Source organism: the organism of the source record quoted next, unplaced genomic scaffold (genome assembly GCF_019419815.1).
Source record: "Pyrus x bretschneideri cultivar Hongxiangsu unplaced genomic scaffold, Pyrus_bretschneideri_v1 Contig121, whole genome shotgun sequence".
Classification (NCBI taxonomy): domain Eukaryota; kingdom Viridiplantae; phylum Streptophyta; class Magnoliopsida; order Rosales; family Rosaceae; genus Pyrus; species Pyrus x bretschneideri.
The window spans coordinates 123,327-139,036 of NW_025999415.1; the positions used below are offsets into that span (position 1 = coordinate 123,327).

The 15,710-nt window shown below is 40.1% G+C and overlaps 3 protein-coding genes and 1 pseudogene across 3 annotated transcripts; 2 read left to right on the forward strand and 2 right to left on the reverse strand.

Annotated features, from left to right (window-relative positions):
* The first annotated feature begins 3,256 nt into the window (after nucleotides 1–3,256).
* LOC103967516 (protoporphyrinogen oxidase 1, chloroplastic) lies at nucleotides 3,257–7,221 on the forward strand. Its single transcript, XM_048578507.1, has 9 exons — nucleotides 3,257–3,791; nucleotides 4,041–4,232; nucleotides 4,347–4,431; nucleotides 4,964–5,111; nucleotides 5,199–5,279; nucleotides 5,408–5,576; nucleotides 5,740–5,899; nucleotides 6,010–6,113; nucleotides 6,686–7,221. The coding sequence occupies exons 1-9, from the start codon at nucleotides 3,387–3,389 to the stop codon at nucleotides 6,983–6,985; spliced, it is 1,644 nt and encodes a 547-aa protein (XP_048434464.1). The 5' UTR covers nucleotides 3,257–3,386; the 3' UTR covers nucleotides 6,986–7,221.
* Nucleotides 7,222–9,415: 2,194 nt separating this feature from the next.
* On the forward strand, nucleotides 9,416–11,099 carry LOC125474622 (auxin-responsive protein IAA30-like; the record flags this gene model as incomplete). Its single annotated transcript, XM_048578525.1, is given in 3 exon segments — nucleotides 9,416–9,670; nucleotides 9,672–9,699; nucleotides 9,769–11,099. Coding segments are annotated over 3 exon segments (393 nt in total), but the record flags the coding sequence as incomplete, so codon positions are not given.
* LOC103953067 (protein WHAT'S THIS FACTOR 1 homolog, chloroplastic) lies at nucleotides 10,864–12,979 on the reverse strand. The gene has a single exon (XM_009364788.3). It carries the CDS (start codon nucleotides 12,719–12,721, stop codon nucleotides 11,156–11,158), a length of 1,566 nt encoding a protein of 521 aa, XP_009363063.2. The 5' UTR covers nucleotides 12,722–12,979; the 3' UTR covers nucleotides 10,864–11,155.
* A 735-nt stretch (nucleotides 12,980–13,714) lies between these two features.
* LOC103953068 lies at nucleotides 13,715–14,713 on the reverse strand (annotated as a pseudogene).
* Nucleotides 14,714–15,710: the final 997 nt, after the last annotated feature.

Consider the following 15,710-nt stretch of genomic DNA (forward strand, 5'->3'; position numbering starts at 1 on the left):
AGACTTGGAGGTTCTAAATTTTGGGAACTTGGAGAAACCTTTTCATCCATCCAAATCCATGGATCTAAGATGCAAGGAATGAAGGCCCTCTCTTTGGGTGATTAGCCTTTGCTTATGCAAAGAGGAATCTACAAAGGTATTGATTTCTCAACTCACTTTGTTTTGAGTTGAGTCTTGGTTCACCTATCTACTAGGCTTTGAAGTTCATGGGTTAAGTTTTGTTTTTTGAGTGCATATAAACATGATTCCGCCTTTTAATTGTTAATTGCATGTTGTTGATGTTGCTCAAATGAACTTGTTTTTCACAAATCTTCCTTCACTGCCCACCACTATCGAAGAAGATGATTGGGGTGGGTAGGGCTGTTTGACATGCCCAACCCTGATATTCTCCAAATACCAGGGTAGGCACGTGCTAGCCGACACCCGAAGGTGACGAAGCCATATTAGGATGCATAAGAAACAATAAATATAAACAATACTTATAAATTTAAATACAATGATTATGCAATTATGGAACGTGTTCAAAGTATACAACTAATCCTAGACACTAAAAAGGAATAATATAAAACATAAAATTGAATGAAGAAAGAGATAGGTCCTACACCGAGAGGACTCAAAGATGCCGATGTGGGAGTGCCTTGACGCTGAGATTGTACGCCTCGATTCTAAGTCCTGAGGGGGCGCAAAACAAAACATGAGTGGACCAAGTTGATATATAAGTAATACGAAAATAGTTAATCTTTAATGTACTAACCCCTAGGTTTAGAAAACTCATACAACATAATAAGTAATAGGTTTTCCGAAAACCCTAGCATGCCATAAAACTTCATAAAACATATATCATATATAGTGTGCCCACCCGAAGGCATATAGAACTCTTCCGACCGAAGCCAATATAAGTATTTTCCACTCGTAGGCACTACAACCCCCGGCCGAAGCCAATATAAGTATCTTTCGCCCGTAGGCACCACAACCCCCAGCCAAAGCCAATATAAGTATCTTCCGCCCTTAGGCTCCTACACCACCTACCCGAAGGCATATAAGTATCAATCGCCCGTAGGCTCCTACAGCACCCACCCGAAGGCATATATAAAAGTATCATTTGCCCATAGGCAGTAACATTCGAATAACTACTAAATAAGTACGTAAAGACATCAACATACTATATATATATATATCCTAATTGGAGTTCGGTAGCTACAACGTCATATCGTAAAACCTATTCGTAGTATATAGTCATCAATCATATATACTACGAAGAACATAAAATCAATAAAGCATGAATATCATAAAGTGTAAAATTAATTTACTCGTAAACGTTTCATAAAACGTAACCATTAAATCATGCTTTTCATGTATGCATTTCTAATAGTAAAATATGGATTTTAGAAGGGTTCCACTCACCTTACACTATTGGCGAAGAGCCGTGCAAACAGGAGAGGACGAAAATGCCATAAACAAATGCACCTAAACACATAAAAAGTCCAATTAATAAAACTCTATCATAACAATTGAATTTTGGGAAACGGATGTCATAAACGGATTCAGGACGTTGAAAAACATAAGAGGCGACCTCGAGTACTTCTACGTGCACGCGCCCTTATGCGCCGCCATAGGGTGGCGGCCTAGAAGGCCACGCACCATTTTGGGTCGTCGACGCCGCCATGGACGGCGACGAAGAACAGTACCTCTAGTGGAGGCGCATGTGCTCCATGCACCGACCAAGACATGAGCTCACGCACGCCCACGCGAGGCCTAGGTTTTGGGTTAGTTTCTGGGCTGGGTTGGTGTTTGGGCTTGGGTTATGTAATTGGGCTTAAACTAGGCCAAAAAGCTTTAGGTTTGGGTTTGACAATTGGGCTGGGTTCCATGGCCCAAATCTTTGGGCCGGACTAGGGTTGTGTGTTTGGGTTTAAGGCTATCGGGTCGAGTCAACCTCGGTTTTAAGATCGGTTTTCACGAAGACGTCAACCTCGAACCTTGATTACAACCTACGATCTACCCACCAAATTAAAGAAAAACTAGAGCAAATTAGGATTATTCCTTTGGTTCCCCAAGTAGTGGCTAGAGTTGGCTGGAAATTGGCTCAAAAGCTGTTGGGTTTCGCCTGAAAACTGGAAATGAGAAGAACACGTATGAACAGGGTTGAAACCTTTGGTTTTTCAGCTCAAAAACAACTTGGGTTCCCAAAAACTCTCACTAGAGACGAAGATACAACCTAAACTTAACAAACGCACCTCGGTTCGTCGGGTTCCGAGTTAAGCCGTCAGAGGAAGTCGTTGTTTCATCGCGTAAGCCTAATTGCAGAGTTGACAAAGACAAGAAGAAGCAAACGGAGTGACGAACTAGCTATGATGTTGATGACAGTTCGTGTATGTATGTGTGTGTTGTCTTCGGAAATGAGAGAGAGCACCGAGAGTGAAGAGGAGAGGGAAAGAGAGGACTCACAGGGAGAGGGAAAGAGATGACTCACGGAGAAAAGGAAAAGGAGAAGGAGTAATGGGTCGGGGGATAAAATCAAAGGGTGGGCCTCCTTGGGCACACCAATTAAGGCCATAACGCAACATTTCAAACAAATATCCCACAACCAAAATGAAATTACCAAATTGCCTTTCCAATTCGTCAAATCCGGGATGGGTTGTTACACTGTTGGTGCAAAAAAAAAGACAGAGTACAAAGAAAAGGCTGCTGCTGGTGAGGATCTGTTGGTGAGGCTACTGTTGGTGAACAAAGAGAAGACGGGACTAGCAGTCCTCTCATTTTTGGGGGGGATTGGCTAAGACCTTCTAGCGAAGGTGCTAGTCCAATGTAGTCCTCATGAGTCCCATTAAATTTAGTCCCTCTCTGCAACAAACATAGGACTTCACTAATCACTAGTCCAATCCAGTCCAGTGAAGGTTAGTGATGCCAAACAAACACACCCTTAGGGTTTTAGAAGCTCCGTCAAACTAATAGACTTTTTTATGTAAGTTAAAGGCAAGGATCAAGTGTAGGTTTTGTAAAATTTAGATACTTAAATTAACAGTTTTTTAGTTTTTGAACTAAATTTAAACTATAGGTGAATGTTAGGAGACGAACTCTAAATTTTACTGAAATGAAATGTCACATTTGACGTCACTCACATGACAAATCATTTGTCATGTATGTTTCAGTTATGAAGTGAATGAAAAACTAGGAAAAATGGGTGGGCATAGTTGCAACTCAATTGCATAGTATCATAACATTGTATAACATAATATATAGGAAAATGTCAATTCGTAAAAATACATCGAAGCCAAAAATAAGATTCGGGACACTCGAGTTTTTGTAAAGATAAGAAAACGGTGGTTGGGTGCCCTCTGTCTATCTCAGTCGACGCCGGTGGTGGTCACCGCCAGCCAATCGCCATGAGCACCGCCAGGATCGCGGCCACTCAGCCTCTCTTCTTCTCTGCACCTCACTGTCACCGACCTCCCTCCATTTATGTGGTGGATTCTAAACCAAACAGAACCTCCCCCTCCCTAAAGTTGCGATGCTCGGTGGCCAAAGAGTCGAGCATATCGCCGTCGGGGATCAATGGGGAGGGTACACAGTCGGTTTCTGTTGACTGCGTGGTGGTGGGCGGTGGAATCAGTGGGCTCTGCATCGCTCAGGTGCTGGCTACCAAGCACGGCGACGCCGTCCCGAATGTCATAGTCACGGAGGCCAGGGACCGGGTGGGAGGCAACATCATCACCGTCGAGAAGGACGGCTATCTCTGGGAAGAAGGCCCCAATAGTTTTCAGCCGTCCGATCCCATGCTCACCATGATGGTATTGCCCTTCTCTACTTCTCTTTTCTGCTCTGGCACAGTTCTCGTTCTTGCATTTACATTTACATTTTAACACTTACATTGAATTAATTAATTGCAAATTAGTGAATTAGAACTTAGATTAGACTGCTAGTATATGTTTAGCTAGTGGTAGGGGCATTCAGTTTCTTCCTCTAATTGTATGAGTAATGACTGTGTGTATAATGTATGTGTATTGATTTGTGTGTTGGGTATTTCTTGTATTTGGTAGGTGGACTGTGGTTTGAAGGATGATCTGGTTCTGGGGGATCCAAATGCACCTAGGTTCGTGTTGTGGGATGGCAAGCTGAGGCCCGTGCCGTCCAGCCCAGCTGACATACCTTTCTTTGACTTGATGAGCATCGGTGGCAAACTCAGGGCCGCCTTTGGTGCTCTTGGCATTCGCCCTTCTCCGCCTCCTCCAGTTTGTTCTCTTTCTTTTTACTTTATTTTTCATTTATTATGTTGCTGTTCTCACTTATTCCTCAATTCCTCAACTGTACTGCTCATTTCACATAATCTTTGACAAAAGTGACAGGGTCGCGAAGAATCGGTTGAAGAGTTTGTTCGTCGTAATCTTGGCGATGAGGTTTTTGAACGCTTAATTGAGCCTTTTTGTTCAGGTCATCTCCATTTTTGAATAATTATGACTACATCATTAACTTCTCCTCGTGCATTTTTCTAGTTACTCCAATATTCGTTTGCTTCTTCCTTCTGTTGGGATCCTAAGAAGGGTTGGGACTCAAACCTACCTAATTGTTGCATATCCCATTCAAACTTTAATCACAAACCGAAATGAAAAAGAATTGTTTGCACTGTTGAATTGCACTTCTTCCTTTTTGTTATTTATGCAAGCAAGCACCATGTGACATCAAATGGTCCATCACAGAAATGTGACCTTTCACAAATTTTAAAAGTCACTTTTAACTGAACTGCCATTTTTTCACACAGGATCTGAATTTTGACCAAATTCATTTATTCAGCCATGCTCACTTATCTACGTGAATTATACTTGTCAAACTAACCGCATAAACCTTCCTGTAAAAGCTGTTCAGTTAATTTGGTATATACTTGTTAAGCTTTTAAAGTGGTGTAGCTTTTGGTCAGCTGGTTATAGTAATTTCTTAATTGCCCTGAAACTTTTGTCATATTCAGGTGTTTATGCGGGTGATCCTTCAAAACTGAGTATGAAAGCAGCATTCGGAAAAGTTTGGCAGCTAGAGCAAAATGGAGGTAGTATCATTGGTGGTGCCATTAAAGCAATCCAGGGGAGGAATCATGCCCTTAAGCCACCTCGAGATCCGTAATAATATATTTGTTTCTTTGAAGTTATTTTATGATTTAACTCGTAAAGTTTATTATCAATGCCCTAATTTTAGTTTTTCAAAAGGCGTCTTCCGAAACCAAAGGGCCAAACAGTTGGATCTTTTAGGAAGGGACTTGGTATGTTGCCGGATGCAATTTCTACAAGGTACTTTCTTTCAACAAAGGATAAATACTCTTACTCTAGTTGGATGGTCATCCTTTTTTGTTGGCAAGGAGAGAACACACGTGTTGTATTTCACAGCTATGATGTACTGTATTCTATCGTGTTGGCAGGTTGGGCAGCAAAGTAAAATTATCTTGGAAGCTTTCAAGTATCAGTAAATTGGATAGAGGGTACACTTTGACCTATGAAACACCAGAAGGATTGGTTTCAGTTCTGAGCAGAAGTGTTGTGATGACTGTTCCATCCTATGTAGCAAGTGGTTTATTGCGACCTCTATCTGTATGCTTCTGCCCTACATGTTTCTTATCTTTACTGCCACTTGTTTGACAGTTAAATCTTGATTTTGAGGCATTTACAGTTGGTGGTTGGTCAAAGTTTTTTTCTAATAGTGGTGATTTACAAGACAAATCAATGGGTTTCTCATCTTGTTTCTTTTTTGCAGGCTGCTGCTGCAGATGCACTATCAAAATTTTATTACCCACCAGTTGCAGCAGTTTCTATTTCATATCCAAAAGAAGCAATTCGGACTGATTGCTTGATAGATGGTGAACTGAAGGGCTTTGGTCAATTGCATCCTCGTAGCCAAGGGCTGAAAACTTTAGGTAGATTCGATTTGGTTTAGGAATTCATTATCTATGCCTATAACTATGCTTGACATCAGCGATCACCATTTCTTGCTGATTTTTTCCATGGGTTTTCTTGGGTTTTGCAGGAACTATATACAGCTCATCACTCTTTCCTAATCGTGCACCACCTGGAAGGGTTTTGCTCTTGAACTATATTGGAGGTGCCACCAATCCTGGAATTTTGTCAGAGGTAAGACCATTGCCATAGGATATATGATTTTGTGGTGGGAAAAATCCATGAATGTGATGATAAGGCGGGTGATATAGCATTTAAGTGGATTGATGGTTCTCATAAACTGTCATGGAGGTTGTAAAATGTACTTCAGTTTATATATGGCACCCTAAAAGAAGACCCCACTTTATCCAATATCCTGAGTCCTTTTTTGTAATTACCTTCAGTAACTATCCGGTGAACCTTTCATTTTGGGCGTCAACCTAAATCCTACCATAATTTCATATACTTGATTAGTCAAGCAATCATGCATGAATCTTGTATCTTCATACAAGTCCCAGTCAGCCATGTGTGCAGAAACATGTGTTTTGTCCTTGGGTAGCAGGCTTTGTTTTCCAAGGTATTGTGCCATTGCTGCTTCTGGTCTGTCTTCATGTCCATGTGCACTTGCATATACATTTAAAATCACATTCTCGTTATTTGAACAGCGCGCATGGATATGTAATTCACATTCTCATTTTTTTGCTTCCAAGGCTTTGATTTTTTTCTTCTTCTTTTAACTCTTTTCTAAAAAAATAAAACACGGACAGATGGAGAGCAAGCTTGTTGAAGCAGTTGATCAAGATCTGAGAAAAGTCCTCCTAAACCGTAATGCTAAGGAGCCTCTTGTATTGGGTGTGAAAGTATGGCCACAAGCTATTCCACAGTTCTTGGTTGGTCATTTTGATGTCCTTGATGCTGCAAAGGCCGGTCTAAGTGATACTGGGACCCAAGGGTTGTTTCTTGGCGGCAACTATGTCACTGGTGTAGCCTTGGGTCGATGTGTTGAGGGTGCTTATGATGTCGCGGCTGAGGTGGCTAATTTTTTATCAAAATATGCTTACAAATAGTTCAATTAACGGTGATTCTGCAATGTATCCTGTAGAAGTGCAATGTTAGGAAGTGGAAGTTAAGATGTTCCTTTGGACTTCCCGGGCAGCCTGGCTTTGCAGATAGAGTTCCTTCTCCTTTTTGGTATTGTATTTTGTCTATTAGTTTTACTTGGTACTTGTGACTTGTGAGTTGTAATAACTTTTGCTTTGGTCCACCTACACTCTTCTAGTTCTATCTAGCATCTACTTACTCACACCCACACTTGGAAAATTCTTGTCTTTATTTCTTTCTTTGGTTTGATGACGAGGCTTAGAGAAGGGGGACGATTGGCCATAGTCTATCGATGGGTATTCCACTTCCCTTTAAACATCAGGCGCCTCCAAGGTGAAGGTTTACCATCACACTAAAGTTGTTATTGTCATTAGCTTTAGGCACCTTTGCAGCGTGTGCATACTTGAGGAGACAAACTTATTTTGAGATGTCGTTGTGACGGTATCTTAAAACTATCTTGCATTGTCTTGCACTATAACTTTCACGTAGCAATGTTTGATTGGTTTGAAATACTGTGCAATGACCTTCCTATTGTACGGAAGCACTTCTTCTAGTTGAGATCAAGGAGTTGGCAAAACACCATTCAATGTATTATATTTTATTTTTAAAATATTAATTTAACAAACATTGTGTTTAAAAAATAATAAATTATTAATTGATGTAGCAAATTATAAAGTTGCTGTAACTCAGGTAATTCATAATATATGTATTTGTATATTTTTTTTATATACAAAAGAAGAAAGAAATTAAATTGATGCAACGATACCTTCTTGTTATTATGATGGCATGGGTTGGGGTGGTGGGGAGCATGAAAATGCACTTTTGCCCTTTTCCCTTGTTTTCTAATTCGTCAATTCTTGTTTAGGTCTGTAAGAATTAAGAAAGAAAGATATTCATGTTCCCTTCCTCTCTGGGCCTTTCGGCATCGGCATCGGCATCGGTCTCGGTCGTGATAAAAACATGGAAAATCTAATGCAACCCAACATATCAAGAAAAAACATGGTGAAAATTAATTTGGCAAAAGTAAAAGTGAAAGTGGTGCACGAAATCTAACACAAGAATCATGATTACACAGTTTATGCAGGGGGAATATAAATATGCAGGGGGAATATAAATATAATGGAGAAGCTGCAAATTTAATTTATTCAAAGCAAGAAGAATTCGAATTTGACTGCACTACAGCAGTATAGCTAATACTAGTAATTAGTGTCTTTTCTTTGTCCCATTCTTTCCCTAATTCCTAGCGTGAATATAGTGTGACTACGATTCCTACGTCCTATAATGTGATGACAAAGGTGATTAACACTTAAATGCTTCAATTTCATTTCAAAGATTGTTTAGAGTGTTGATAGCAGCTTAAAGTATATATTCAAATCTACTAGTTAACCAATATTAGTGAATTTGATACCAGAGCTCTTATTGATTGAGAGTGCATCCCCATAATCATCGCTAATTCGTTGGTTAAGTATGTACATCCAAAATACAGTTCAATAATTACTTTATATTTCTTAGTTAAGGAAAGAAATATACTTGTAACAATAATGTAACAATGAGAACATTTGAAGCCAACCACGCACAAATCAAAAATGGTGTTGCATGTTTGAGTTTGTTGCGGATTATTCAATGAAACAACTCAAAACTGCAACATATGTAATGATTTGTATAGCGAGAAGGATGTTTCTAGTTTTCACCTCAAAGCTGTGAACTGGATACATAAAAGGTAAAGACAAAAAATACAACTTTTTGTTTGTTCTTCTGTATATTTAATATACATATAATATATTCACATGCATGTTCAACATTGCATGTGCATTCATCAAGTTGAAATGTAATTATTTTGATACATTACATACCTAATAAAGCGGATTTTGAAACGTGTACTAGTTGTCGGCTGGGCTGAGAGCATCCGAGTTCTCGGGTCGACACTCCACACTTACCTAGTAGTGTCACTGTATCAAATCATAGAAAACATATCCATTTAGATTTTGATAAATATTCTTTGTCCCTCCAAAATTCAATCCATAAAAACCATACATATAAACATACACAAAGTTGGTGGGCAAGAGCAAGGGCAATGGCAATGACGATGCCGTGGCTTCATCAATGATTTTGCTAAAAGCGATGAGCAGAGGCAGCAGCAGCACACCTATAACTAACTACAAGCACTACTTGTTCTTCATTGTCGTCCTCCTTGTCACACTATCACTCACGGTTGTCAAAACAGTTAAAACAGTTGAAGAGAGATCTCACCACAGAACTTAAGCTCGGGCTTAGCTTATCACCCTCTGCAGCCTCTCAACAAGTACAATACAAGCCAACACAAGCCCTTTGTCTGAGTCTGCCGCAAGTTGCATATTACTAAGTCCATTCCATTCCATATTAATAACTAATATTAATTAGTAGCCACTGTCGCTGGCCTTATATGTAATAATATTAGGGGGAGAGCATCGGACAAGAATTTAATTAAGCCAGTTATTCAGAAGATGAATGCAGCGACAGCAGATGATGATTACAATGATATTGAGAACAGCAGCAGCAGCAGGAACACAAGAAGAAGACTGTATGTCAAGGTTTACATGGAAGGGCATGCCATTGGAAGAAAGCTGGACCTATTAGCCCATCATGGCTTTCATGACACGATATGGACACTCCCAACATATGTTCAACACCAACATTCTCTGTACTTACCTACCTCTAACTTCATTCTACTTATATATACATATTGTATAACAAAAATTAACAATAACAGGGGGAGATGATGTGGACAGAGTGCACTCTGGTCATTACGAACTTCATGTTTTGACATATGAGGACGAGGAAGGGGATTGGCTCATAGTCGGTGATGTTCCTTGGAAGTAAGTCTATTTCATCAATTCATTATCTCAATCCATATTCTTAATCGCATCCTAACTCCCACATAGTTTTCAGTCACAATATTTCCTGTCCTTGTGCTTAATTTAATTCTACATCAATTTTATGCTTGCAGGATGTTCTTGTCCGCAGCGAAAAGATTGAAGATCACTAGGACTTTTCCATGATGATTTTCAAATAGTCTATCTTAATCTTACCTACAAGGACAAACTTTAGAGCCAGTGTAGCCTGCAGTTTTGAAAATAGGGTGGGAAGCTAAGTGCAGGAGTGACAATGGAGTTACTGGTAGGGTGTTGGGATGGTGCTGGGCCTTAGAATGTGCGTTTTTGAGGCCAAGTGTGGCCTCTCTATTTGTTATAGTGAAATGCTACGAGCAGTCAACCACACCCGCATGCATCTATCGTTTATCAAATTTCAATCCTTGACGAGAGAGAGATTGTGTATGATAATGATGTTTCACAAGTACAGAAGAACTGTAGTCTGAGCAAAACTAGACCTAGGAGTGGTACCGTATAAGGCACGCAACAAAAAATACAAGACTCTTCAGCAAGCTGATAAGTCCTATAAAAACAATATGTGCTTATATATGCAGTTAGGCACACTTTTAATCAGTAAGTAATAGTCTCATCAGTGGCATATTTGCAGAAGCAGCTACCTAAAAATGAGGACAACTTACAGATAAAGGCAGATGCAAAATTATTCACAACTTATCAAACTCAGGTATCCCTCCCTGTTTACGATCAATCTTTCTTTAGCATGGTTGTTATACTAGTTATCATTGTCATCAGGGTTATTAAAAAAAAAAAAAAAAAATCAACTGTTTCTCACCTGATGTTCCTTTTGATCCTTACCAGGTAGATTCGGTAGTTTCTGAATCCTTAAGTACGGAATTGCAGTAACGGTGGTATGATGAAGATCCGGAAAAACGGCTAAACAGATCAGCATCACCCAGGTTACTAAGATGCACGAAAAATCATATGAAACAGGCTGATACTTTTCATTCCCACAAAATATTCATTTATCTTAACCAAAGAGTACAAAAATAATATGATTCTGTTACAGAAGGCAGTAGAGGAATATAACACTTGAAGTTGATGCCTTTGTCTCCCACAGAAAACTTCTCTGAACCTCGAGTAAGAGGAAAATTGGTAGAGGCCTGGAGTTCTCCTTTGAGCAGGATCAAACATATATAGTATTTCAGGCCAAAAACAAATAACGAACCCTATCAGGATATATTTGAGACCGGAGTCCACAGATTCATTCATTTACCAGCGCTCCCTTGGTTGACCATCTGGCAACAATGGAACAAGCACTTTTCCATTATTCTCTCTCAAACTGCCCTCCTGTTTGACTGGTTTGCTCACTCCAATAGTCGGTGTTTTCCCATCTTCCTCAAAATCTGGGGGTGTATCATCATCTTCATCACTCCAATCATCTTCATCATCATCTTCGTCATCGTTGAACTCATCATCATCCCCAGACCACTCCTCTCCTTCCTCAAGAGTTCCATCTTTTGCCTCATCACTTTCTTCTGCACCATCTGCCTCAGTTCTGGGAGCACCCCGTCTAGGAAACCGAGGAACAGAAATAATAGATCGAAGCTTCTCCTTTATGATCAACAAACGATCCTTGTCTATCAATTGAGAATCACGATATGCTTCCCTAAGGAAAACAGAATCTCTATCTCCTTTCAAGGACACATAAAACATATCGGGGTGCCTAATCAGCATACCCCTCACCTGTTGAGAGAACTTAAACTCTTCTCGAAAATGAGTAAGGTGATCCACAAGAGTTCTCTTCTCCACAGTAAGACTCAAAATCTCATGAACAACCGCACAAGCATGTTTCTCTTTCTCAATAGTACCTGATCTCAGTCCCGAGAAATCAGAGTAAGGGGATATATAAGGTATGTCTCTAAACATGCATATCCTCCTCATCTCACCCTTTGAAAGATTGAGGCCCTTTGGCAGCTTTAGTCTGTTGAACTTGATAGGCCTATCTATAATCAAATCCTTCTCTTCAATCTCTCTAACCCGGTTTTCCTCTTCAGACAACTCAGCTGCTGAGACTGCAAGTTCAGGGTCCCAATGAGTTAATTCTAATGCCGGACCTCTCGCAGTTGCAACTACTTTAAAGAACTGTGGGTACCGGTGACAAATAGTGTCACGAAACTCCTGGGGAAGCCCTAAATCATTTCTCAAATGGGCAATCTTTTCCAACAGAATCCGCTTATCCAACGACATCATCAACAATTTCCTCAACTTGACCACCAGCAGGTCTTCCATCTCATTCCTAACCTTCAACTCCTCAAAATAAAGCCTTTCGGCTTCGGGAGTCAGTTTAAATTGCAAGGAATAAACCCCTTCTTCAACAATCTCAAACACGGCTGGGAATTTCTTTAAAAGGGCAATGAAACGGCGCTTTTTTTGCAGACCCAATTCTCTCCTGTACCTACCTAACTCTCTAAGCGACATAACTCTATCAGGTTGGCTGACTAAAATCTTGCGTATCTTGAGAACCAGCTTCAGCTTCTTATCCTTTTGAATGACGTTGTCAAAGGGAAGTTCTTTCCTTCTCTTGACAGCAGCAGCACATATTGGGCCAAATGGGACATGGGTGGTTTTGGCGAGGTTACCCCAAGCAGCATCTCTCTCGTGTAAAACTAAACCATTTCCCCAGAACTGGGATTTTTGGGAGAGCGAGAAATGGGGGGTTTTGAGAGATTGCTTGGGTTTGAGAAGAAAAGGAGATTTGGTGCAAGAGGAGGAGGAGAGAAACAAGGGCAAAGAAAGGGACTTGGTGGAAGAAAGAGACAGCTTAAGTTCCATCATTTGTTGAGCTCTCTAGTATAATATTACTCACAAGATTGATTTTGATTGATGATTACAAGAGAAAACATAACATAATCCAGAGATTAAGAAGATGAAGCTATGAATTTTACAGTGAAGTGACTCACCTGGATATAACTGGATAATTTGGAGACGAAGTGAACAAGATAGAAAGGAGAGGAGAGGAGAGGAGAGGGCAAGGCTGCGCATGCGGCGGTTTAGTCTGGAGCAAAACTAAAGCAGAGACGAGCTCGGATAAGGGAGGGAGGGGTACAATTGTAACAATCCCGTGATTGAGAGCTCTGCACTTGTAAGTAAATTTTAGCCGTTCACACAATCGAACGGCTCTCAGGTTTCCACGTCAACTTAGGTAAGTGCCGTTTTGCTTTGCGGCTTTTGGCTCTTTCCCTCTCCCGTCAATATTATTATCACTACTTGATGACATTTTCAGTTGATTTACTGACTCTCTGGTGCTTGCTAAACATGGTTGGTGATAATCTGGTCACAACTCTCGCCAGTCATTAGCTTGTCACGACCCTTCCTTGATTACTTGCCAATTTTGCTGCCATTCTCAACCTATGATATCAGATCAATTCAAACTAGCAATTGGTGTAATTTGATAAGGAACACCCTCGCTTAATGTCATGTTCAAATCCCCATCCAGTTTCTTCCAATCTATTTATAAGTCTTACCATTTCTTAATTGTTAGCGTCATTGGACTATATTTTGCATGGGCATGGAGATATGTCAGACATGTTTTATGTGCCCTGCTGCTGCAATACGAGTCTGCTGTTGGACGCATAGCATCCGCCAAAGAAATTGGTATCCTTATTTTTATAATGACACTCCATTATTGAGTGATTAATTACACCGTATTTTAATTTCATCGAATCTGAAATAGATTCACAGAGAAATAAAGTAGAGGAGAGAAATCCATCAAGCTAAGATACTAAGCAGTCCTAAGAAAATTCCAAATACAGTTAATTAAAAGGACTTTTAATTTTCACAGTCTAAGTTAAGTCCAGTATCGACATTCAGCAGTCCACCATATCTGTTGAAATAACCAATCCGATCATTCAGTCGTGATTCGTTGGGTATTCCACACTCTAGTCCACCGTTGATGTTAATTAGTCACCAGCCCAAATCCAACAGTCCGATTGGCCGCAACGTCAGCTTCTGTGGGTACATACAGTCCAAAAATGACGTCATGAGAAGAAGGCTTCGGCTTTTGCTCTGTCATCCAGAACCATAGAGCCGTTTTCAGCGCTATCATGGAATTGTTTGCCACTACTTCAGGATTCCTCAGCCCATCAAACCCCAACGCCTTACCAGCAGGTCCATAATTATAGTTCCTAATCAATTACCAAGTTAGATTAATTTTAAAATTTTCAACTTGTCAAAACGTTATAATATATACTTGTCGATACAGTATCGTAACCAATTTATTACTGGAGGATTTGGACTATGACGTTCATTGTCTGCCAATATAAACTAACAATTGTCTGCTGGTAACTGTATATTTATATATATAACTGTGAATGTGATGAATCAAGTTAACTTACCAAGATAGTTGAATTGGGCCTCTTCCCTTGTAGGACTTGCCCGGAGAGCAAGGCCATTCCTTGTTGGTCGAGTCACATCAGTAGCTCTGGGGACTGACTTCCTCTTTGAAGCACAGTCCCCGTGCATATGGTCCATCAGGGGCAGTAGCCCACCCACCTGTTGTCTCGTGAGAGATCTGAGCAAGAAAGGTGGCAATCTCACGCTTGCGCGTGGTTAAACTTCCGGTGGTGCCAAATCCGGGGAAGGATTTGGAGGCTTTGATGAAAGAGCCGTAGGTACAGAAGTCTTTGGCAGGGCATGCGGTGTCGTCCTTGTGCAGAAACAAGAGATGAAATTTGATGGCAATGCAAAAGAAGGCGAATGAGACGAGGAAGAAGGAAGAGGGTAAGTCGAAGGAGAGTAGTGCCATGGATGAGGACTTGAGGATTTTGGTGCAGGTGCATGTCCCTGTGAATTTGCTTGAGTACATACATATAATGTATGGAAGATGAGCAAACTAGGCCTTTTTATATAACGAGATGTCACCAATTGATAATAAGCACATTTATCAACGATTAAGTAATAATTCAATTACCAACTTCTATGTCATTTAGTTTATAAACTTTAGTCTTCCTAACATTACTCTTACAATTGTAATTTCATTTTTGAATTTTGTAATGGAAAGGCAACGAAGGAAGAAGAGGAAAGAGTCAATGGTACGTAGTGAATTCGGATCCTCATCAAAAGGATCCGGAGAGGATCCTGTTGGGTATGGAATCCGGATCCTCTTTGTGAGGCTCGCAGAAATCCATGAATCATGTCCATTCATTGTACATCTGCGGTAAAAAATTATTTTAAATATTTTTATTTAAAATTAAACACAAACAATGTTTGACAAAAACTGATCGCACGATATACGATGAACCAATACAATTTACGAATTCTTAGGATCATCACCAAAAAGATCCGGAGGATCCTGTTAGGTATGCGGTGGGATTACATTTAAGCAAGGGACAAGTAAACTCAGAGGTCAAAAATTAAGTCTCATGTGATGGCCTAGGCCTAGTTAACTGTTAACGGGCAGGAATATTTCTTTGTTCGCCTGGTATATTGGCATGGTTGACAATAATACAGCCACTTCTCATTTGGAAGTCCTTTTGACAATTTGTGTACGTCTTATTAACTCAATACGAAATAACACAAAAATAGCAGGTTTTGGGTTCATATATTACAAGTTGGATTGTAATTGGGTCATCTGTTAAGACCACGTTAACGAGTTGGGTTGTTATTGGGACATCAGTTAAGAATTTGAAACTATTCGGTTCATTATTTGGTCATGCATTAAAAACCCCGATTAGATATCATTTGTTAGTTCTAAACACTAGTCATGGCAATTTTTTACATGACGTGTTAACCTGAGACGAAACAACACGACCCGCTAATGAATCGA